Source organism: Giraffa tippelskirchi, chromosome 6, assembly GCF_054371585.1.
Source record: "Giraffa tippelskirchi isolate mGirTip1 chromosome 6, T2T-mGirTip1v1.2.pri, whole genome shotgun sequence".
NCBI classification, from domain to species: domain Eukaryota; kingdom Metazoa; phylum Chordata; class Mammalia; order Artiodactyla; family Giraffidae; genus Giraffa; species Giraffa tippelskirchi.
In genome coordinates, this window is record NC_137280.1 from 127,108,826 (window position 1) to 127,132,756 (window position 23,931).

The 23,931-nt window shown below is 40.5% G+C and overlaps 1 protein-coding gene across 50 annotated transcripts in view; it reads left to right on the forward strand.

Annotated features, from left to right (window-relative positions):
• The window catches only part of ARHGAP26 (Rho GTPase activating protein 26), a 556,769-nt gene that overhangs the window by 368,739 nt on the left and 164,099 nt on the right, over window positions 1-23,931 (forward strand). For all 50 annotated transcript variants that reach the window (XM_081504651.1, XM_081504686.1, XM_081504653.1 and 47 more), the window contains 2 exons: window positions 1,291-1,356; window positions 5,796-5,870. In XM_081504651.1, coding sequence (XP_081360777.1) covers window positions 1,291-1,356; window positions 5,796-5,870 — 141 coding nt within the window. The remainder of the gene's footprint in view (window positions 1-1,290; window positions 1,357-5,795; window positions 5,871-23,931) is intronic.

Genomic DNA, 23,931 nt, shown 5'->3' on the forward strand with positions numbered 1-23,931 from the left:
GAAGTTTGGAGAAATACCATTCCTTTTTGGTTTGATTTGGGGAATTTTCAGTGATTTTTAAAGGATTTTTTTCTTCACTGGACCTATATTCAACCATATACATTAAGAATTGGAGAGATTCCATTTGGATGAGATCCAAGATGAGTTCAAGTTCTGCTCAGTTCTCGTATTTTACAAGTGTATTTCTTGCCCAACAAATCATTTATAAATACTCACTTTCCTTCTTCCTACCATTCCCTTCTCCACTCAGAACACTGGTTTGTAGAACATCTTGTCCTGATATCCTAAGGACGTCAAAGATTCTTAAAGATTACCACGCACATCTTATCATTGGGTAGTCAAAGCATGGGGATGAATTTTGTTGGGTTTTCAGCCCTGTTGCCAGGTTGGCAGTTGGTTCTGTGCTGTGGAAAAGTTGGTGCTGCTTGTCATTTATTTTCTGAGTGACAAGAGGGTGTTTTGGAGCAGATGGAGAACCTTGTCACCACCTGCTGGTTTACCACATAGAGGATGGGTCTTCCACGTTAGTGCTTTTCCCTTAGATACTCTCTTTGTCCTTGGCTGTTTTAATTTTCCCCCTGGTCACTTCTCCTTTTTTTCCCTTTTTATAGTCATATGAGCAGAATTTTATTCTTCCCTTTAACTCAGAGTCACTTTTTTTTTTTAATTTTTATTTTTCAGAGTCACTTTTAAGGCAGTTAAGGTTATACGGACTCTGGAGTGAGTCTCCCACATATTAGCTCTGCAGCTTTAGTCAAGATAGTTAGCTTTGCCAGATCTGTTTTTTCTTGTGTAATTTGGGGCTCATGATAGTACCAACCTACAGGACTTGCTGGGATTAAACAAGGTGAGCTCTGTGAGGCACTTACCTGACATTTATTGAGTATTTAATTTATGTCTTTTGAAGGAGACCAGCACGCAGTTAGCCCTAAAGCTCCTGACAATAGCAAAACAAATTAAAGTTTGCCTGGTTACTCCTTCAGTAAAGTACTCATCACTCTGTGCTGCGTTTCTTCTGCTGTTAATAGACGATAACCTTGCAGAGAGTTACCATGAGAATTAAATGAGATAATATGTGCAAAGCACTTTGAACTGTACCTGGCATATGGTAAGCTCTCCGTGAATGCTAGCAGTTTTAAATCTTGAATCATTCCTGTACTTTTAGTGGAAAAAAAGAGAAGAATCCTTGGCAACACCATGGGACTGAGTCATGCTGGGTTGGTCAAGCCCTGTTCTGGGGTTGGTATATGTGCGGCCAGCAACTTGACTGCCTTCTTCTTCCTCTTTCAGCTGCACAGTTGGACAGCATTGGCTTCAGCATCATCAGGAAATGCATCCATGCCGTGGAAACCAGAGGTAAAATAGTTCAGCAGATGGCATTGTTCTCAGCGAAGGTCACACATCTGGTGAGGTGGCAGACCTGCTACCTGCTGTTTCCCAATCTCTACTGACTCATTAACTCCCCAAAGGCCACTGGCAGTGTGTTTCCACAGCTTGTATTGTTCTGAAGCACAGGGGCTCTCAGCTGATTTGGTTCATTTGGTGTCATCAACCTTTTCAGCTAATCAGAAAACTGTTTTAAATGCATGCATATCAAATACATAGAATTATAAGGAATCTAGTTACTGATGTGTTAGTTACTCAGTCATGCCTGACTCTTTGTGGACCTATGGACTGTAGCACACCAGGCTCCTCTGTCCATTGAATTCTCCAGACAAGAATACTGGAGTGGCTAGCCATTCCCTTTAATTTTTATTTTTCAGAGTCACTTTTAAGGCAGTTAAGGTTATACTGGCTCTGGAGTGAGTCTCCCACATATTAGCTCTGCAGCTTTGGTCAAGATAGTTAGCTTTGCCAGATCTGTTTCTTCTTGTGTAATTTGGGGCTCATGATAGTACCAACCTACAGGACTTGCTGGGATTAAACAAAGTGAGCTCTGTGAGGCACTTACCTGACATTTCAGGTAAGCACCTGAACCTGAAGATCAGGGGATCTTCCCAACCCAGGGATCAAACCCAGGTCTCCTGCATTGCAGGCAGATTCTTTACCATCTGAGCCACCAGGGAAGCTACTGAAGTTACTGAAATTCAGTTAAAATACTAAAAACCATGGTTGTGATACAATAATACATGTGATTCTTTGTTTACACATTAGGTTCCGGCAGTGGGTCTGATAGCTAGCATAATTCAGAAATAGTGATAGTTCAAGATGTCAGTGATAGTTGTAACATGTTAGGAAAATATCTTTGGTTTCCAACCAAGTTGCATGTATTGCTAAAGCTGTGATTTGTTGCTTATATTGTAATGGAAGGAAGTGTTTAATTTCAGTTTTAGGTTAGTGGAAGTAAAGTTGTGATTGTTTTCCTAAGTTGATAGACACCCTGAATTCTCTAGTGGGCCTCTTGGGGTTGTGGACCCCAGATTAGGAATATTGCCCAGGGCGCTATCTAGGTAAGGAGAAAGGGTCAGTCCCCTGGTTTCCTGCAGTGGTGCTAAAGTCACACATTGACCTTTCCTGGGTCCATAGGGGCAGCACTTTGAGGTCAGAGAAGCTGGTTCGTCAGTGGTCTCTGTCCCAGAGGAGACAGCTGCAGAGGAGATTGCTCAATTCTGGCAGTTTCAAGCTTTGAGTACGTTGTCTGTTATATTCCCAAGGAAAGCTGATCCTTATCTTTCCACTGGATTTGATTTGAACCATTGTCAAAGATGGGAATCTTATTGATTTTCCAACCTCTCAACCCTCCAGCCCTTTTGTCTGAGGAAGTTCTGTCTTCTAAAACAGGATCCTTAACTCTTACAAGTTTAGAAATATAAGCATTTTATTAAAGGCTATGAAGCATTGAGTAGAGGGGGAGAAAAAAAAGAAAAAACTAACTAACTGTATAAACCTCTATTCCTGTGCATCTAGTCCAAATCTATTCTTTCCAAAGTAATCATTATAATGTGTGCTTTTTTTTTTTAAGTTTGCTTATTTCTGCTATACCTTTCTTTAATAAAAAGTTGCAAAGATATGTAAAACATAGCCAGAGAATATAAAATAGAAGAAGGTGAGATTTCTGGGAATTGATCTTGAGGAAATAAGATCATGGGCCAGGTTGAGCCATAAAGATGTTTATACAGTAGAGTTAAGGTAAAAAACAAAACAAAAAACAGAAATTGACCAAATGTCTCAAAAATTGGTTAAACCAAGAATGTGCTGCATCCATGCAGTAAAACACTCTGAATCACTAAAAATGCAGTAGAAATATATTTATTGAAATCTAAGGTTTTCATTAATGTATATTAAGTGAAAAATGCAAGTTATGAACCAGCCTGTCCACTCGGAACCCATTCTGGGGATGGCAAGGAGAGGAAAGATCATGCCTGCATGGGCAACTTGTGTTGTGAGTGGCAGTTTCTGCTGTCCTTCACTCTCTTCCTTGGATTTGTCTATTTTCCATAACTGCACTTTCAACACTTTTTAAAGTGTGTTACTAAGGTAATTTGTCAATAGGCATTTTGATTTGCTTGTCATTTTAAAGGAATGAGAAATAAGAGGTACAGGGTTCAGTTCAGTCGCTCAGTAGTGTCTGACTCTTTGTGACCCCATGGACTGCAGCACACCAGGATTAACAAGGGTAAAAGTATAAAAATGGAGCCAAAAGTGAGCTCACCTCCCCTCCATGATGAAGTTCAAGTTCCTGCAGAGGTGGACCAGCCTCTTTGTCTCTCAGTTTTCAGCCGCCAAGACTGAGAGCAGCATCTCCTAATCACTTAAACTCCTTCATAGTCTGTGTGATGAATGCAAACCCACAGCTCAAGAGGGTGACTTTTTCTGATGTAAAACCAGAAAATATGTGCAGTGAGCAGTAGAGGAAGAAGAGGGTCACCAATTGGTTTGATCTTTTAGCCTCCGTCTCCTCGTCCCTACCCCCTCTAAAATGAGAAAGAATGAGATATATTTTAACATCTAAAGAAGTTTAACACAAAGAGGAAGTAAGGACAGTGTGAGTTAAATGTCATTTTCTCATAACTGCTTGGGAGGAAGTGGGTTATCTCCCTACTGCGGTGCATGTATGTACACACCACCACCATTGATGGTGACCAGAGGTGAGTGAACAGACCTCTCATACATGCTGAGGTTTGTCAATCATCCACTAGGAGCTAGAAGTGTGTGAAGCTCTAGGAAAGTACAGGGACAAAAGGAGTGGAGACATTGCAGAAAGGATAAGTCCTTCTAGCCACCACATGATTGAATAATGGTTCTGCTACTCAGTAACTTGAGGCCCATCCCTCAAGTTACAGGATGATGTACATGCTTTTATAATCCATTTGAGCTGTAAAATCTTACCATTCTGGACTACTTCTTTTGTTTATTAGTTCCATTTCTATAAAGGCCTTATTGAAGACACTGCAGAGTCAGCCTTTTCCCAAATTTCTTCCAGGAAATTTTATTTTGGTCCCAAAGTAGTGGCCCTGATGAATGCTTTATTCATTCTGTCCTATATTGTAGACTTACGTAGGTACTGGGGATATAATGGTAAAGAAGATAGACTCGCTGTACTTAACGTTTACGTGGTAATTGTGGGGGGAAAGCAAACAAGAAATTGAATAATAAAGATGATTTCAGATATTGTTGACTACTATAAAGAAAAGAAAACCGGTTAAGGCAGTGGCGAATAGTGTTGGTCATGGGGTGTTTTTGATCGAAGAGGTTGCATGTAAGCTGAGACCTCAGTGGTGAAAAGATCTGGGAGAAGAATGCTCTAGGTAGAGGGAATCTGTGCAGAGGTTGTGGTTTGGGGGCATGAGCTTTGCATGTTGGAGTAACAGGAAGGCACACATGGCTGGAGGAGCATAAAGGTGTTTGATAAAACAGTCAGACGTGGGCCTATGCTCAGCTGGCCTTACAGGCCATGGTAAATTTTGATTGTGATCCAAATGCAGTGGCGAGTCATTAGAAGATTTTAAGAAAAGAGGTGATTTGAACTGACTGACACTTTGAGAAGCTCCTTTTGGGTACTAAGTGGAGGATGGCCATCAGGGGAATAAGAGGCAGCAGGAGACCAGTTAGTTGAGAAGTGTCAGATATAATGGGCTTGGGACCAGCAGGAAAAAAGTCATTTCACCATGTCATTCCACTTGGTCTGGATGTAAAGGATGCAGTGGTAATCTAATCCTTGCAGTTAAATGAACAAAGTACGAAGACTGATTAGTTTTGGTTCTTTGTTTGAGTGTTTGAAGGTGAACCCCTTCTCATCTATTTGTATGTTTCCTTGGGTTCAATAAAGGTGGTCCACTTTTTTCTTTATAAAGAAATTTGCACTACAGATGAATAAATTGTCTAATTTCTCAGCCTTAGCTGATAACATTGTCCAAAATATAAAATGCCCCAACACCTCAGTATTTGCATTCTGTATGCAAAAATAGATTATCCTTGTCTGTAGTGTGAACTTTTTTTATCATTTCATTTTTGGCTTTTTAAATGAAAAAACTGCTTAAATATGACATATGTAGAAGTGTATATTTCACATCTTTCAAAACTTCAGATGCTACCTTGGCAAGAGAAGAGGGCAGTTTTGTGCCCTTGTGATGGTTGAACTAACATGAGGGCTGAAGTGTGCAGCACATCCATGAAATCCTAGACAGCTGTACCAAATCCCACTCCTTCGCTAAGAGCAGAGCTGAGTGACAGGGAATTTTAATTAGAGAAGCTTTTAGAAGTCCTGAGAAAATGAAAAAAGTACATTTGGCTGGGTTGGCCTGACTAGTGTTCTGACGTGCCTCTAATTAAATCTTCACTGTTTCTCTTCTCAGGGATCAATGAGCAAGGGCTCTACCGAATTGTGGGGGTCAATTCCAGAGTGCAGAAGCTGCTGAGCGTCTTGATGGGTAAGTGCAAGGGCTCTGCCAGGCAGTTCCCAGGGGTTGCAGGGGAGCCTCCTGAGAAGGAATTCGAGTGTCCAAGAGGTAATTCCCAGATATCAACTGTCCTACTCACCAGTGGTCATGGCCTCAGGCGTTACTGGAGGAGATACTGAGTGGAACTAGACAAAGCAAAAAATGGCAGGTCCAAGGCGGAACACCCTCTCTGTCTGTAGAGTTGGTTGTCACTAGTACAAGTGGTGCTCCACTGCGCATGCGACTGCCACACCCTACTCTGTCTTTAATAGCTCATGACACTCCCTTTGTCCTCTTTGAAGACCAGCATTTCATGGGGCACACTCATTTTGCCCAAGAAAGCTCATCCTTCTAGCCTGCAGAGAACTTCAGATCTCATGTTCCCAGTGACTGAGAAGGTGTCATCCTGTGACTTCCAGATAAATGTATAGAAGCAGATAAATCTTCTGATCCGCTTTGCTTCTAGACTTCCACCTAGTCTCTGTCATTTGAGCAGCAGAACCTCCTTTGCAGCTGGCTGGTATAAATATAAAACCACTATCTCTAAGTGTGCAGCATTTGAATCAAAAAGCCCTGAGCCAGTGAGCCAAATTTGCCCAGGCTGCAGATTTCCTGTATTTTTAGATATGAATGCAGGCAGCCTTGGTGAGTCACATGGCTCTAAATGGCAAACGGATCAGATTTCACAGATTGGTGGCTCTTACTCATCCCCATGGAAGTCCAGCCGTGCACTGTTAGAGAGAGACTTGCTCAGGGTCCACGCTCAGTGTTTTGGGCAGGGACACTTCTCTTTGTTAGTACTTGCCATTTATTTTTGCCATCCTAGTTTCTGAAAATAATTTTTCTGTGTAAAGAAAACTCTTCTTTCATATTGATCAGGAAAATTCTCTTCTCACCTCTTTTAAGCAAAACTCTAATGTATAATAGTTGCCATGAGATCTTTTGTTGGAAACTATGATTGTTTGTGAGGTACTCTTGCAATGAAAATCTAATTTTTGGTTCAGATTTGAGATATAGCTAGTATTTTGTGTGTTTTTTTAAACTAGACTTTTTATTTTGAGATAATTGTAGATTCACGTGCAGTTACAAGACATAATATAGAGCAATCCTGGGTACTTTAACCTACTTTAATAGTAGATTATAATACAGTATCACAACCAAGATATTGATATGATCAAGATACAGAACAGGTCAGTCACCGCAGGATCCCTTTTATGGCTGCCCTCATCTACCTCACCTCCCACCTCACCCCCATCCTTAACTCCTGGCAACCACTAATCTGTTCTCTGTTTCTGTGATTGTTGTCATTTCAAAGAAGGTGTTAGCCACTCAGTCGTGTCCAACTCTTTGCAATTCCCATGGACCGTAGCCTGCCAGGCTTCTCTGTCCATAGGATTCTCCAGGCAAGAATACTGGAGTGGGTAGCCATTCCCTTCTCCAGGAGATCTTCCAGACCCAGGCCTCCCGCATTGCCAGAAGAGTCTTTACTGGCTAAGCCACCAGGGAAGCCCAAAAAATAAGAATGAAGGTGTCTTTTCAAGGTTTTTATTTAAAAGGAATCATATACTGTTTGACCTTTGGGGTTGGCTTTTTTTCAGTCATCAAAATTCCTTTGAGATTTGTTCAAGTTGTCTTATGTATCAAGAGTTACTTTCTTTTGCTGAGTAATATTCCATGGTGTAGATGCACCTGAGTTTGTTTAGCCATTCATCCAATGAAGGATGACTGGCTTGTTTCTAGTCTGGGGGCGAATAAAACAGCTGTAAACACTGTACAGGTTTTTGTACAGTGTATAAAATTACAAAGTAATGAAGATTAATTTGTTTCTGTAGGATAAATGCCCAAAAGTGCAGTTGCTGGATTGTACAGTAATACGGTTAATTTTTGAAAAGTTCTAATGTAAGAAAGAATGAAGAGTCTAACAGGTATCTATCCTTAGTCTTTCATTTCCAATCAGAGCTGCATACATTTGTGGAGTGTCTGCTCTCTGAAAGAGATGGTCAGGTGCTAGAGGTGAAACTTTATAGAGTCATTCCTTGTTCGCAGAGTATCCAGTTAGGGGGCAGTTATGCTTGCATATGAAAGTTGTTATGTAAGATATGATGCTAGTGCCCAGTGGGAACTCGGTCTAAAGGTCTGAGTAGTGGAGGGAGAACAGAAGAATAATTCAGATTCAGGAAATGTTATGAACCAAGAGTATTGATTTCATTATTATTATTTTAATATCTGAAAATACTTGAGACTGGAACAGGAGAATTAAAGCTGGAAATCTGAGATGGCCCCTTTGATTGAGGAACTTGAATATTGTTCTGAGAAGTTCAGGGTTTTTTTTTTTTCTCTGTAGGAAGTAAGATGCTGTTAAATTTTCAAAGTAGTGGAGTTGTTTGTGTGAGTATTCTTTTTACACAAAAGTGTTAAGAAGACAATTCAGAATAGGCATTTATTTGCTCACATTACTGGTGAGTCCAAGATGGCAGAAGGATGGCATGGTCTGGTGGCTCCACATTTGTTGCAGCCTTTCCTATTCCTTTTTCTGGTGTCTCATTATCTGTGAGCCCTTGTTTTCCTATATTCTCTGCAGGAAGGTTCATAGATAAACCAGCCTCAGTGGTGCTTGGAACTTGCATCACTGAGTGGAGAGTGTCTTTCTTGATCGTTTTGACAGAAGGTCCCAAGGGTGGACTTGGACTGATCCATATGGGGCCATCCGTGCGATTCATTTCACAGTCTTCAGGCCAGTTGCATGACTTGATCCTTTGCTTGCCTCTGATCCCACACTACCTCTGGGAGGTTGGTGGGTGTGCAGAGATGGGGTGGGAAAGGGGTTGGTCCATAGAATCCTGGGGATGAGCAGGATTATTAATAGAATGATGGGGCAGTGCCTTCTGGAATAATGCTTCTGGGTGATTTTTTTTTTAAAGTATTTGGTCAACATAGATGTAACTTGATCATATGCTAGTTTTAGGTGAATAATGCTGGCAGCAATGTGGAGCATGCATGTGATCTTGGAAACATATGGAGGAATAAGACAGTTGGGATAGATTAGGCAGAGCATACACGATCAACTGCTGAACCAGAGAGCTGCTCTGAGGTCAGGAAGAAAGGACAGCCTCAAAATGACTGGAGAAAGAGAATCAACAGGACCTTGTAACCAACTAAATACAGGGGAGTCAAAGGGGCAGAGAGATTTCAAAGGCAGCAGATGATTGTGTAAGATGACACTAATGAAAAGAAATCACGACATTTTAGACAAGGTTGCTAATTTAAAAGAGAATCAACCATCTTAGCTCACGTGCGCTAAGCAAAGAGTGGTATGAAAAGATCTTGTTTTTATCACTTCTCTTAGTGACCTTTGAACAAGATATTTGTCCTGCTCGCTTCATCATTTTTCCTAGGGACAGACAAAATAATCATGAACATCTGAGAAATGTCATGAGAAACTAATAACCAACAGCTGAAAGTCACAAGGCCAGCTGTCTCTGCCAGGAGGACATTACAGATAGACTGGATTCCAGACTGAGGTTCAACCAGAGCTGAGAGGTGACCACAGTGCAAGATCTAATCCAAAGTGTTGAGAAGGATATCTGAGATTCTCACTGTCAATTAAGTTGAACAGTTTGGGTCTTGGAACTGAGGGATCACCCATTAGGCCAGAGAAATTCCAGACCTGAAGGCAGAGCCATGTCTCCCTTCATCTTCATCAGTTCTTCATACTTGTACTAGACTGGGTTAGCCAAGAGTGTAAAAAAATATGACTCTTATACTCCAAAACCTCTCCCTGACACAACTGGGCTGGAGTATGAACCATTCAGTCACTATTCCTTCATTCTGTATTCACTGGATACCGTATTATGTAACAGGTACTAAGATTTGGATTATTGGTCAGATCAGTTCAGTTCAGTTCAGTCGCTGAGTCATGTCCGACTCTCCGCAACCCCATGAACTGCAGCATGCCAGGCCTCCCTGTCCATCACCAACTCCCGGAGTCTACCCAAATCCATGTTCATCGAGTCGGTGATGCCATCCAACCATCTCATCCTCTGTCGTCCCCTTCTCCTCCCGCCCCCAATCCTACCCAGCATTAGGGTCTTTTCCAATGAGTCAACTCTTCGCATGAGGTGGCCAAAGTATTGGAGTTTCAGCTTCAACATCAGACCTTCCAATGAACACCCAGGATTGATCTCTTTTAGGATGGATTGATTGGATCTCCTTGCAGTCCAAGGGACTCTCAAGAGTCTTCTCCAACACCACAGTTCAAAAGCATCAATTCTGCGGCGCTCAGCTTTCTTCACCGTCCAACTCTCACATCCATACATGACCACTGGAAAAACCATAGCCTTGACTAGACGGACTTTTGTTGGCAAAGTAATGTCTCTGCTTTTAAACATGCCATCTAGGTTGGCCATAACCTTCCTTCCAAGGAGTAAGCGTCTTTTAATTTCATGGCTGCAGTCACCATCTGCAGTGATTCTGGAGCCCAAAAAAGTAAAGTCTGACACTGTTTCCACTGTTTCCCCATCTATTTCCCATGGAGTGATGGGACCAGGTGCCATGATCTTAGTTTTCTGAACGTTGAGCTTTAAGCCAACTTTTTCACTCTCCTCCTTCACCTTCATCAAGAGGCTCTTTAGTTCTTCTTCACTTTCTGCCATAAGGGTGGTGTCATCCGCATATCTGAGGTTATTGATATTTCTTCCGGCAATCTTGATTCCAGCTTGTGTTTCTTCCAGCCCAGCGTTTCTCATGATGTACTCTGCATATAAGTTAAATAAGCAGGGTGACAATATACAGCCTTGACGTACTCCTTTTCCTATTTGGAACCAGTCTGTTGTTCCATGTCCAGTTCTAACTGTTGCTTCCTGACCTGCATACAGGTTTCTCAAGAGACAGGTCAGATGGTCTGGTATTCCCATCTCTTTCAGAATTTTCCACAGTTTATTGTGATCCACACAGTCAAAGGCTTTGGCATAGTCAATAAAGCAGAAATAGATGTTTTTCTGGAACTCTCTTGCTTTTTCGATGATCCAGCAGATATTGGCAATTTGATCTCTGGTTCCTCTGCCTTTTCTAAAACCAGCTTGAACATCTGGAAGTTCACAGTTCACGTATTGCTGAAGCCTGGCTTGGAGAATTTTGAGCATTACTTTACTAGCATGTGAGATGAGTGCAATTGTGCAGTAGTTTGAGCATTCTTTGGCATTGCCTTTCTTTGGGATTGGAACGAAGACTGACCTTTTCCAGTCCTGTGGCCACTGCTGAGTTTTCCAGATTTGCTGGCATATCGAGTGCAGCACTTTCACAGCATCACCTTTGAGGATTTGAAATAGCTCAACTGGAATTCTGTCACCTCCACTAGCTTTGTTCGTAGTGATGCTTTCTAAGGCCCACTTGACTTCACATTCCAGGATGTCTGGCTCTAGGTGAGTGACCACACCATCGTGATTATCTGGGTCATGAAGATCTTTTTTGTACAGTTCTTCTGTGTATTCTTGCCACTTCCTCTTAATATCTTCTGCTTCTGTTAGGTCCACACCATTTCTGTCCTTTATCGAGCCTATCTTTGCATGAAATGTTCCTTTGGTATCTCTAATTTTCTTGAAGAGGCCTCTAGTCTTTCCCAATCTGTTGTTTTCCTCTATTTCTTTGCACTGATCGCTGAGGAAGGCTTTCTTATCTCTCCTTGCTATTCTTTGGAACTCTGCATTCAGATGAGAATATCTTTCCTTTTCTCCTTTGCTTTTCGCTTCTCTTCTCTTCCCAGCTATCTGTAAGGCCTTCTCAGACAGCCATTTTGCTTTTTTGCATTTCTTTTCCATGGGGATTTTCTTGATCCCTGTCTCCTGTACAATGTCACGAACCTCTGTCCATAGTTCATCGGGCACTCTGTCTATCAGGTCTAGTCCCTTAAATCTATTTGTCACTTCCACTGTATACTCATAAGGGATTTGATCTAGGTCATACCTGAATGGTCTAGTGGTTTTCCCTACTTTCTTCAATGTAAGTCTGAATTTGGCAATAAGGAGTTCATGATCTGAGCCACAGTCTGCTCCTGGTCTTGTTTTTGCTGACTGTATAGAGCTTCTCCATCTTTGGCTGCAAAGAATATAATCAATCTGATTTCGGTGTTGACCATCTGGTGATGTCCACGTGTAGAGTCTTCTCTTGTGTTGTTGGAATAGGGTGTTTGCTATTACCAGTGCGTTCTCGTGGCAAAACTCTATTAGCCTTTGCCCTGCTTCGTTCTGTACTCCAAGGCCAAACTTGCCTGTTACGCGAGTCTCTCAAAGTGGAAGAGTGAATTTTTATTATTGAAAAGGAGAGTTAGAATTAAGCAAAACCAGAAGCATCCTTTGATTGCTTCAAGTTGGAGGGTGTTAGGTTGAAGGAGGAATAGAAGAGCCAGACTTTGAAAACATTGTATTTTGCAGAATCGAATTTCCTAAAAATGCTTGCCAGAATTTCTCATAGCATATGCTATGTGGCCTTCTGCTAGTGTCATCCCAAGAGCTGCCCTTGATCCATGTCTTTGAAGAGTGTGAAGAGGAAGAAGATTTACAGCTTCCTAGAAATAGAGTGGCTTCCATGTGTGTACTGTTTGGTTTTTTCCTCCCCCTGAATGTTAAGTGAAGGTAAATCTTCCTAAAGTTAGATTCAGCATTTAAAAAATATAGATAGCTCTGTCTATGCATGTTCAGTATATGTCTGTCTCTTCACGAACAGATTTTAAATACCTTTTTTCTGGTTAAAAGTTATAGTAGCAAAGAAGAAAATAAAAGTCTTTCAGACTGCAAATAATTTTTATTGACTATTTTATCATATTACTGTCACCTTTTAAATGTAGTGTTCCATCATATAACAAGAAATGTTTACAAATCACATGGTGCATATATGCTGCTTTTTAGCAATCTTCTTTCACATAAAAGTACAGTGTCCATTTTCTGTTACATTCTTCTAAAGTGTAGCGGGATTTTTTTGGTCATGTATTGTATAGATGTACTATAACATTTTGATTAGCCTCCTCTTCTCAGATCTGTAAATTACTTTCAGTTCTTCATGATTCTAGAAAGTGCTCAGGTGAACATCCCCACAGAAGCAGGATAGCTAGGTTATAAGCATGCCTTTTGGAGTTGAGCAAGTTATAATTAAACTGCTTGTCCATTTGACTTTACACAAATTATTTAAGGCCATCTGGTCTTCTCTCTCATTATCTGTAATAATAGCCTCTGCCTCTGTAATAAAGAGAGGATTAAAGAAAAGATACATGTGAGTTGCTGAGTCCAAAGCCTCTACATGTTAGTCAATAAATGTTAGCTGTTGTTATTTTAAATTTTATCAGTTCAGTTCAGTCGCTCAGTCGTGTCCGACTCTTTGCGACCCCATGAATCACAGCACACCAGGCCTCCCTGTCCATCACCAACTCCCGGAGTTTACCCAAACCCATGTCCATCGAGTCAGTGATGCCATCCAACCATCTCATCCTCTGTTGTCCCCTTCTCCTCCTGCCCACAATCCTACCCAGCATTAGGGTCTTTTCCAATCAGTCAACTCTTTGCATGAGGTGGCCAAAGTATTGGAGTTTCAGCTTCAACATCAGTCCTTCCAATGAACACCCAGGACTGATCTCCTTTAGGATGGACTGGTTGGATCTCCTTGCAGTCCAAGGGACTCTCAAGAGTCTTCTCCAACACCACAGTTCAAAAGCATCAATTCTTCGGCGCTCAGCTTTCTTCACCGTCCAACTCTCACATCCATACATGACCACTGGAAAAACCGTAGCCTTGACTAGATGGACCTTTGTTGGCAAAGTAATGTCTCTGCTTTTAAATATGCTATCTAGGTTGGTCATAACCTTACTTCCAAGGAGTGTCTTTTAATTTCATGGCTGCAATCACCATCAGCAGTGATTTTGGAGCCCAAAAAAATAAAGTCTGACACTGTTTCCACTGTTTCCCCATCTATTTCCCATGAAGTGATGAGACCAGATGCCATGATCTTAGTTTTCTGAACGTTGAGCTTTAAGCCAACTTTTTCACTTTCCTCTTTCACTTTCATCAAGAGGCTCTTTAGTTCTTCTTCACTTTCTGCCATAAGGGTGGTGTCATCTGCATATCTGAAGTTATTGATATTTCTCCCGGCAATCTTGATTCCAGTTTGTGTTTGTTCCAGCCCAGCGTTTCTCACGATGTACTCTGCATATAAGTTAAATAAGCAGGGTGACAATATACAGCCTTGACGTACTCCTTTTCCTATTTGGAACCTATTTGTTCCATGTCCAGTTCTAACTGTTGCTTCCTGACCTGCATACAAATTTTATATGCATATTTAATTATTTCCTTAGAGTTTATTTTAAGATGTTGAATTGCTAGGTCAAGGTATGTACATGTTTTTAAGGCCTTTAATTGATATTCCCAAACTTGCTGTCAGAGTATCCTTTACCACACACCGTTCTCTGTTACTTTTTTGCATGTAAATTATAAGTATTTTAAGAAGTATTCTGGGTGAGATTGGCTGTTTTTTTCTAGGTTTCTTGCTGATATTTATTCTTTCGTGAATTGCCTATTTGTGTTGTCTGTTACTTTCTTGCATATAAATTATAAGTATTTAAAAAAATATTCTGGATGAGATTGGCCATTTTTTTGTGGCATTCTCTGTTACTTTTTTGCATGTAAATTATAAGTATTTTAAAGAATACTGGCATTCTCTGTTACTTTTTTGCATATAAATTGTAAGTATTTTAAAACATATTCTGGGTGAGGTTGGCCTTTTTTTTCTCGGTTTCTTGCTGGTATTTATTCTTTCATGAATTTCCTATTTGTGTTGTCCACCAGTTTTCTATTGATGTATTCATCTTGTGATTTTAAGACATTCTTATATATGGAAGCTATGTTACCAATACTTTCTTTCAGATTATAATTTATTTTGCACTTTACATGGGTACTTTTGTTTTTGTTTTGTCTTATGAATATTTAAAAACTTTTATGAAGTCCTAGTCTTTTTCCTAGATGGATCATGCCTAAAAGACCTTCCCCATTCTAGGACTGCAAAAACTTTGTTTTCCTTAAAATCCATATGGAATATATCCATGAAAAATGAAAACTAACCCTTCTTTTCCTCAAATACTTACTACTCAGTTGACAAATAACCATATGAGGAGGAAATTTTTCCCTTATCGTTATTTTATTTTATTTTTTAAAGATGCTTTTTTTGATGTGAACCTTGTTTGAAGTCTTTATTACATTTGTTATAATATTGCTTCTGTTTGATATGTGTTTTGGTTTTTTTGGCTGAGAGGCATGTGGGATCTTAGGTCCCTGATGAGGGATCAACCCGCACAGCCTTAATCACTTAAGTCTTAACCACTGGACCGCCAAGGAAGTCCCTCCACTGCTTTAAATCTCACCGTTTAGTCATTCTCATATACATATTGGGGTCCAGTGAAGGAGTTTTCACACATGGTTTTCTAAAGAAAAGCAAATTCTCTTTCTGTTTGTCATTCTTCAATTCTTAATATTTTAAAAACATAAATTATCTTCATTTTTCATCTTTATAATGTTGCTTTCCGTCTTGATTCTTTGCATCATAAGCAAACATTCTAAAATTTGCACCCCATATCCATGCCATTTGTTTTAATTACTTTGGGGCTGATTTATTTTTTGCTATTTATAATGCACATTTTAATTTGGTAGTTGAATTATCAGTGTTTTTACTGACTCTTTTCATTTCTACCTTTCTGCCTTCTACATTTCACCTTTATTATTTCAGTGTTTCTTTTTTTGCTTTGATGTCTTATTTCACAGCATCTGTATTTTTCTGAATTTTATTTATAATACAGAACAGATGCTTTCTGAAATGTTTTTGAGTGCTTTGGTTTCTGTGTTTTATGTGAACAAGTATTTTATCAGCTTTTTAATCTTCTTTTTAAATCCACCTGAACACAGAGTGGTTTATAAACTTGCAATTGAATTCATTGTGAGTAGACTCTCATTCTGCTGCTGTTTCTGTGATTCCTATTAGAATCATCCTGTCACATGAAATTAGAGCACTATTATACATGATTCCATCCAAGTTTCTGGTACTCTGAAATTTTTCATTTAGTGTGGACCTACCTGTATTCATGAAAAGGTTTCTCCTGGTTCTGCTATTTGGTCATGGTTGTGGGTGAAGTGGAGTTACTTCCTGGTTAATCTGAAGTATGCTGTGGTTATTCATTTGTCATTCTCATATTTGTTCTAGAACTTTCCCCTCCTGAATTCACTTCACTTTGTATAAGCAGACACACCTCCACTTCTGTCACAGTCTCATCTCACTGCCTGGATTGCAGTCTCAAGATGCTGAGCTGTGCTGTGGTGGGATGGATGCAGTGCAGCGTGGCCCCCCTCCCTGGGGTAGCGTGGGCTGTACCTCAGGGTGGGTGGAAAGCAGTCACCTATCACATAGTTCCCCAGTGTGGGTCTTCCTCTGGGCTTCTCCTGAACTGTGCCTGGTGGATGATCCTCTAGGGACAAGTAGAATGTTGACTGTGAGCCTTATTTTCTGTGCTGTTGAAACTTTCTGTCCCTTTGTGTGTGTGTGTGTCTTTATAGTTTCTCACAGTGGTGTTGAAGGAATGCAAGTTTAGTGTTGCTCTTTTTTTTCTTCTTATCCTGTAACTTTATCCTGTTTTGTCTTTGGGTTTTTTTTTTTTTTTTTTTTTTTTTAAACTAATATTTAAGGTTAGTGCTACAGAGAACACATGGAAGGTTTTAAGTTGCTGTGCTTTAAAGCACCAGGTTACAGTAGCATGCCTCACTCACTGATCTCCAATCCAACCAGGAACCACCCTTCTGACTTCTCTGGGACTTTTCTTCTGTGCCTTTCGTTTCTCACACCCTTCACAGAATAGCAAAAATAAATGCAAGCAAAAGCTTCTTTCTGAAGAAACGCTAAAGTAACAGATATTCTTATGACAACTTCTAAGACCTAAAGGCTTGCAGAAACGGCCCCAAATTTTTGAAGACTAGCAGAGAAGCCTTGTACATTGTGCACTTCCAATTGTACTTACCAATAAAGGAGAGCAGACAAATGATGACCAGAACTGGGAGGTAGTATACTGTTTGGATGGAGGATTGACCCTTCTGAGAGCTAGTAAGGGCACTATTCACCACAGCCCCAAGTTCCTAGAGAATGGAGACCACAGATGTACACTCCCCTTCTTCTCTGCTCCTCCCACCATCCCCTTTGCTTACAGGGATGCTTCAGGCAGGTTCTCCTAAGACAGAGACATGAGACAGCAATAGCATTTGGGTCTTAGAACAGAAATGGCTATAGATACTCTGGATTCTTAAGTACTAGATATGGAAAGTGCTTTAAGTTTTTAAGAGGTACAGCTTTTATAATCAGAAAATAATTTGACAAACAGATCTGCTTATCAAGTTGCTAAGTATCAACTCTCAGTTCAGTTCAGTCGCTCAGTCATGTCTGGCTCTCTGCGACCCCATTAATTGCAGCACGCCAGGCCTCTCTGTCCATCACCAACTCCCGGAGTCCACCCAAACCCATGTCCATCGAGTCGGCTATGCCATCCAACCATCTCATCCTCTGTCGTCCCCTTCTCCTCCCGCCCCCAATCCTACCCAGCATTAGGGTCTTTTCCAATGAGTCAACTCTTCGCATGAGGTGGCCAAAATATTGGAGTTTCAGCTTCAACATCAGACCTTCCAATGAACACCCAGGATTGATCTCTTTTAGGATGGATTGATTGGATCTCCTTGCAGTCCAAGGGACTCTCAAGAGTCTTCTCCAACACCACAGTTCAAAAGCATCAATTCTGCGGCGCTCAGCTTTCTTCACCGTCCAACTCTCACATCCATACATGACCACTGGAAAAACCATAGCCTTGACTAGACGGACTTTTGTTGGCAAAGTAATGTCTCTGCTTTTAAACATGCCATCTAGGTTGGCCATAACCTTCCTTCCAAGGAGTAAGCGTCTTTTAATTTCATGGCTGCAATCACCATCAGCAGTGATTTTGGAGCCCAAAAAAATCAAGTCTGACACTGTTTCCACTGTTTCCCCATCTATTTCCCATGAAGTGATGGGACCAGATGCCATGATCTTAGTTTTCTGAACGTTGAGCTTCAAGCCAAATTTTTCACTCTCCTCTTTCACCTTCATCAAGAGGCTCTTTAGTTCTTCTTCACTTTCTGCCATAAGGGTGGTGTCATCTGCATATCTGAGGTTATTGATATTTCTCCCGGCAATCTTGATTCCAGCTTCTGTTTGTTCCAGCCCAGCGTTTCTCATGATGTACTCTGCATATAAGTTAAATAAGCAGGGTGACAATATACAGCCTTGACGTACTCCTTTTCCTATTTGGAACCAGTCTGTTGTTCCATGTCCAGTTCTAACTGTTGCTTGCTGACCTGCGTACAGGTTTCTCAAGAGACAGGTCAGATGGTCTGGTATTCCCATCTCTTTCAGAATTTTCCACAGTTTATTGTGATCCACACAGTCAAAGTCTTTGGCATAGTCAGTAGAGCAGAAATAGATGTTTTTCTGGAACTCTCTTGCTTTTTTGATGATCCAGCGAATATTGGCAATTTGATCTCTGGTTCCTCTGCCTTTTCTAAAACCAGCTTGAACATCTGGAAGTTCACGGTTCACGTATTGCTGAAGCCTGGCTTGGAGAATTTTGAGCATTACTTTACTAGCATGTGAGATGAGTGCAACTCTAGTCTTGAAAGAATTGCCTATAGGATAAACAGAAAAAAGTCTTAATTCTTTAGACTTAAAGGATAGTATTCTTAGAGAAGATAGTATGTTTACATAAATGTCTTTCTCAAAGATGTAATGGAGAATGAATATTGTGAAAGACTCAAGATTTTAGAAAAAGACAAAAAACAAAATACAACTAATGTTTATATGCAGGAAGTTCAGACTGTATGGTAAGGAATGACATATAGATCAGTGGAACAGGCAAGAGAATCCAGAAGTAGGGTCCACATATATATGGTCAATTAATTTGGATAAAGGTGTCAAAGTAGTTTAGTGGGGGAAACGGCAGTCCTTTCAACAAATGGTACTAGTGTAACTGGACATCTATATGAGGAAAAATAAATTCAACCCTTGTCTTAAACTATGTGCAGAAATTGACTCAAAATAAACTAATAGTCATAAACCTAAGAGGTAAAACTGTTAAACTTCAAGATGAAAACATAGGAGAGAATCTATCATTGCTATCTTGTTTTAGAAAAGATTTCTTGGCTAGAACATAAAAAGCAGGAACCATGAAAGAAAAATCTGATTAACTGAACCTTATCCAATTTTTTTTTTTTAATCTGCTCTTTAAAGTATATTAGAAAAAAGAAAAGACAAGCTACAGATCAAGGGAAAATATTTGTAAAATATATATCTGAATAATGATTTATAGCCTGAATGTATTAAAAATAACTTGCAATTGAGTTTTTAAAATGGACACAAGATTTGAACAAATAGTTCACCAAAGAAAATGTATAGATGACCAAAATGCACATGAAAAGATGACCATCATTAGTCATTAAGGAAAAGCAAATTTTAAAAATGAGTTATTTCTACATACCTAACAGAGCTAAAATTTCAAAATTAAACACATGGTTGTATCATGTGTTGACAGATATATGAAGCAACTAGAGTTCTTCTGTTGGCTACTGTGAATGCAAAATAGCCCAGCTATTTCGGAAAGCATTTGATAGGTTTGATAAAGTTGAACATATTTACCATATGACCTACTCCTACATATTTTTACCCATTTCTACCCCTGAGTATCTACTCAGGAGACAAAAAAGTAGTTCATAAGACCCATTGCAAGTATTTATAGCAGCTTTAGTCATAACAGTCAAAAATTGAAAACAGCCCAAATTCCATCAACTAGTCAGTGAATATGTCCATAAAATTGAATACTACTCAATAATAAAAAGATTGAACTACTTGTATATGCAGCACCATGGTGAATTTCATGAGTATTATGCCATGGAAAGGGGTTGCCAGGGGCTGGAGATGGAGGGAGGGGAGTGACTGTGGAGAAAGAGGCACAAGAGAGTTTGGAGAGGATGTGAGGAAAATGACTTATATCTTGATTGTGGCAGTGGTTACATGTTTTTCTTTAACCTATCAGAGTGACTAAGATCACATTGTTTGAGTCTTCATTGTTGTCAAGGAACTGAGGAGGGAGTCACACTCATTCTTAAATGTAATGGTATAACGTCTGAGAGGTAGTTGAACAGTATCTTTCAAAATTAAAACTGCACTTTTTTTTTGACCCAGAAATTCCACTTAGAGGAATTTTTTCTGTAGGTAAGATAATATACAAGGGAACAGTGGTTTATATCATTGTTTACCATAGCAAAAACTAGGGAACAACCTGAATCTGTTTGAATGGGGGCATTAAGTATGGTACAGTGAAGTACTGTGAATTAGATAATTTGTCTACTAATAGGAAACTATTTCTTACGATATTATGAAATGAAAATAGCAGTGCACAGAATGGCATCTAGAGTGTGCTTCCATTTGTGGTTTTAGAAAGCTGTACGTAGTCACTTGGGCATCAGAGGGCAGACACACTAAAATTAAAACTACAGAAAACTAGCTAATCTGATCACACGGACCACAGCCTTGTCTATCTCAATGAAACTAAGCCATGCCGTGTGGGGCCACCCAAGACGGATGGGTCATGGTGGAGAGGTCTGACAGATTGTGGTCCACTGGAGAAGGGCATGGCAAACCACTTCAGTATTCTTGCCTTGAGAACCCCATGAACAGTATGAAAAGGCAAAAGGATAGGACACTGAAAGATGAACTCCCCAGGTCAGTAGGTGCCCAATATGCTAATGGAGATCAGTGGAGAAATAACTCCAGAAAGAATGATGGGATGGAGCCAAAGCAAAAACGATACCCAACTGTGGATGTGACTGGTGATAGATGCAAAGTCTGATGCTGTAAAGAGCAATATTGCATAGGAACCTGGAATGTTAGGTCCATGAATCAAGGCAAACTGGAAGTGGTCAAACAGGAGATGGCAAGAGTGAACGTCGACATTCTAGGAATCATCGAACTAAGATGGACTGGAAAGGGTGAATTTAACTCAGATGACCATTATATCTACTACTGTGGGCAAGAATCCCTTAGAAGAAATGGAGTAGCCATCATGGTCAACAAAAGAGTCCAAAATGCAGTACTTGGATGCAATCTCAAAAACGACAGAATGATCTCTGTTCGTTTCCAAGGCAAACCATTCAATATCACGGTAATCCAAGTCTATGCCCCAACCAGTAACGCCAAAGAAGCTGAAGTTGAACGGTTCTATGAAGACCTACAAGACCTTCTAGAACTAACACCCAAAAAAGATGTCCTTTTCATTATAGGGGACTGGAATGCAAAAGTAGGAAGTCAAGAAACACCTGGCGTAACAGGCAAGTTTGGCCTTGGAGTACAGAATGAAGCAGGGCAAAGGCTAATAGAGTTTTGCCACGAGAACGCACTGGTAATAACAAACACCCTATTCCAATAACACAAGAGAAGACTCTACACGTGGACATCACCAGATGGTCAACACCAAAATCAGATTGATTATATTCTTTGCAGCCAAAGATGGAGAAGCTCTATACAGTCAGCAAAAACAAGACCAGGAGCAGACTGTGGCTCAGATCATGAACTCCTTATTGCCAAATTCAGACTTACATTGAAGAAAGTAGGGAAAACCACTAGACCATTCAGGTATGACCTAGATCAAATCCCTTATGAGTATACAGTGGAAGTGACAAATAGATTTAAGGGACTAGACCTGATAGACAGAGTGCCGGACGAACTATGGACAGAGGTTCGTGACATTGTACAGGAGACAGGGATCAAGAAAATCCCCATGGAAAAGAAATGCAAAAAAGCAAAATGGCTGTCTGAGGAGGCCTTACAGATAGCTGGGAAGAGAAGAGAAGCGAAAAGCAAAGGAGAAAAGGAAAGATATTCTCATCTGAATGCAGAGTTCCAAAGAATAGCAAGGAGAGATAAGAAAGCCTTCCTCAGCGATCAGTGCAAAGAAATAGAGGAAAACAACAGATTGGGAAAGACTAGAGGCCTCTTCAAGAAAATTAGAGATACCAAAGGAACATTTCATGCAAAGATAGGCTCGATAAAGGACAGAAATGGTATGGACCTAACAGAAGCAGAAGATATTAAGAGGAGGTGGCAAGAATACACAGAAGAACTGTACAAAAAAGATCTTCACGAACCAGATAATCACCATGGTGTGATCACTCATCTAGAGCCAGACATCCTGGAATGTGAAGTTAAGTGGGCCTTAGAAAGCATCACTACGAACAAAGCTAGTGGAGGTGATGGAATACCAGTTGAGCTATTTCAAATCCTGAAAGATGATGCTGTGAAAGTGCTGCACTCAATATGCCAGCAAATTTTGAAAACTCAGCAGTGGCCACAGGACTGGAAAAGGTCAGTTTTCGTTCCAATCCCAAAGAAAGGCAATGCCAAAGAATGCTCAAACTACCGCAAGACTGCACTCATCTCACATGCTAATAAAGTAATGCTCAAAATTCTCGAAGCCAGGCTTCAGCAATACGTGAACCGTGAACTTCCAGATGTTCAAGCTGGTTTTAGAAAAGGCAGAGGAACCAGAGATCAAATTGCCAATATCCGCTGGATCATCGAAAAAGCAAGAGAGTTCCAGAAAAACATCTATTTCTGCTTTATTGACTATGCCAAAGCCTTTGACTGTGTGGATCACAATAAACTGTGGAAAATTCTGAAAGAGATGGGGATACCAGACCATCTGACCTATCTCTTGAGAAACCTGTATGCAGGTCAGGAAGCAACAGTTAGAACTGGACATGGAACAACAGACTGGTTCCAAATAGGAAAAGGAGTACGTCAAGGCTGTATATTGTCACCCTGCTTATTCAACTTATATGCAGAGTACATCATGAGAAACGCTGGGCTGGAACAAACACAAGCTGGAATCAAGATTGCCGGGAGAAATATCAATAACCTCAGATATGCAGATGACACCACCCTTATGGCAGAAAGTGAAAAAGAACTAAAGAGCCTCTTGATGAAGGTGAAGGAGGAGAGTGAAAAATTTGGCTTGAAGCTCAACGTTCAGAAAACTAAGATCATGGCATCTGGTCCCATCACTCCATGGGAAATAGATGGGGAAACAGTGGAAACAGTGTCAGACTTTACTTTTTTGGGCTCCAGAATCACTGCTGATGGTGACTGCAGCCATGAAATTAAAAGACGCTTACTCCTTGGAAGGAAGGTTATGGCCAACTTGATAGCATATTTAAAAGCAGAAACATTACTTTGCCAACAAAAGTCCGTCTAGTCAAGGCTATGGTTTTTCCAGTGGTCATGTATGGATGTGAGAGTTGGACGGTGAAGAAAGCTGAGCGCCGCAGAATTGATGCTTTTGAACTGTGGTATTGGAGAAGACTCTTGAGAGTCCCTTGGACTGCAAGAAGATCCAATCAATCCATCCTAAAAGAGATCAATCCTGGGTGTTCATTGGAAGGTCTGATGTTGAAGCTGAAGCTCCAATACTTTGGCCACCTCATGCAAAGGGTTGACTCATTGGAAAAGACCCTAATGCTGGGTAGGATTGTGGGCGGGAGGAGAAGGGGACGACAGAGGATGAGATGGTTGGATGGCATCACCGACTCGATGAACATGGGTTTGGGTAAACTCCGGGAGTTGGTGATGGACAGAGAGGCCTGGCGTGCTGCAGTTCATGGGGTTGCAGAGAGTCGGACACGACTGAGCGACTGAACTGAACTGAACTGAACATAGTCACTTAACTGCTTGTTCATGTTCACACTGTTAGAGGTCGCATACACATGCACAAAACTGGTATTTTGTTTTTAATTACTTAATTTATTTTAATTGGAAGATAATTTCTTTATAATATTGTGCTGTTTTTTTGCCATACATCGACATGAATTACCCACGGGTGCACATGTGTCCGCCCAACCTGAACCCACCTCCCTCCCCATCCCATCCCTCTGGGTTGTCCCAGAGTATCGACTTTGAGTGC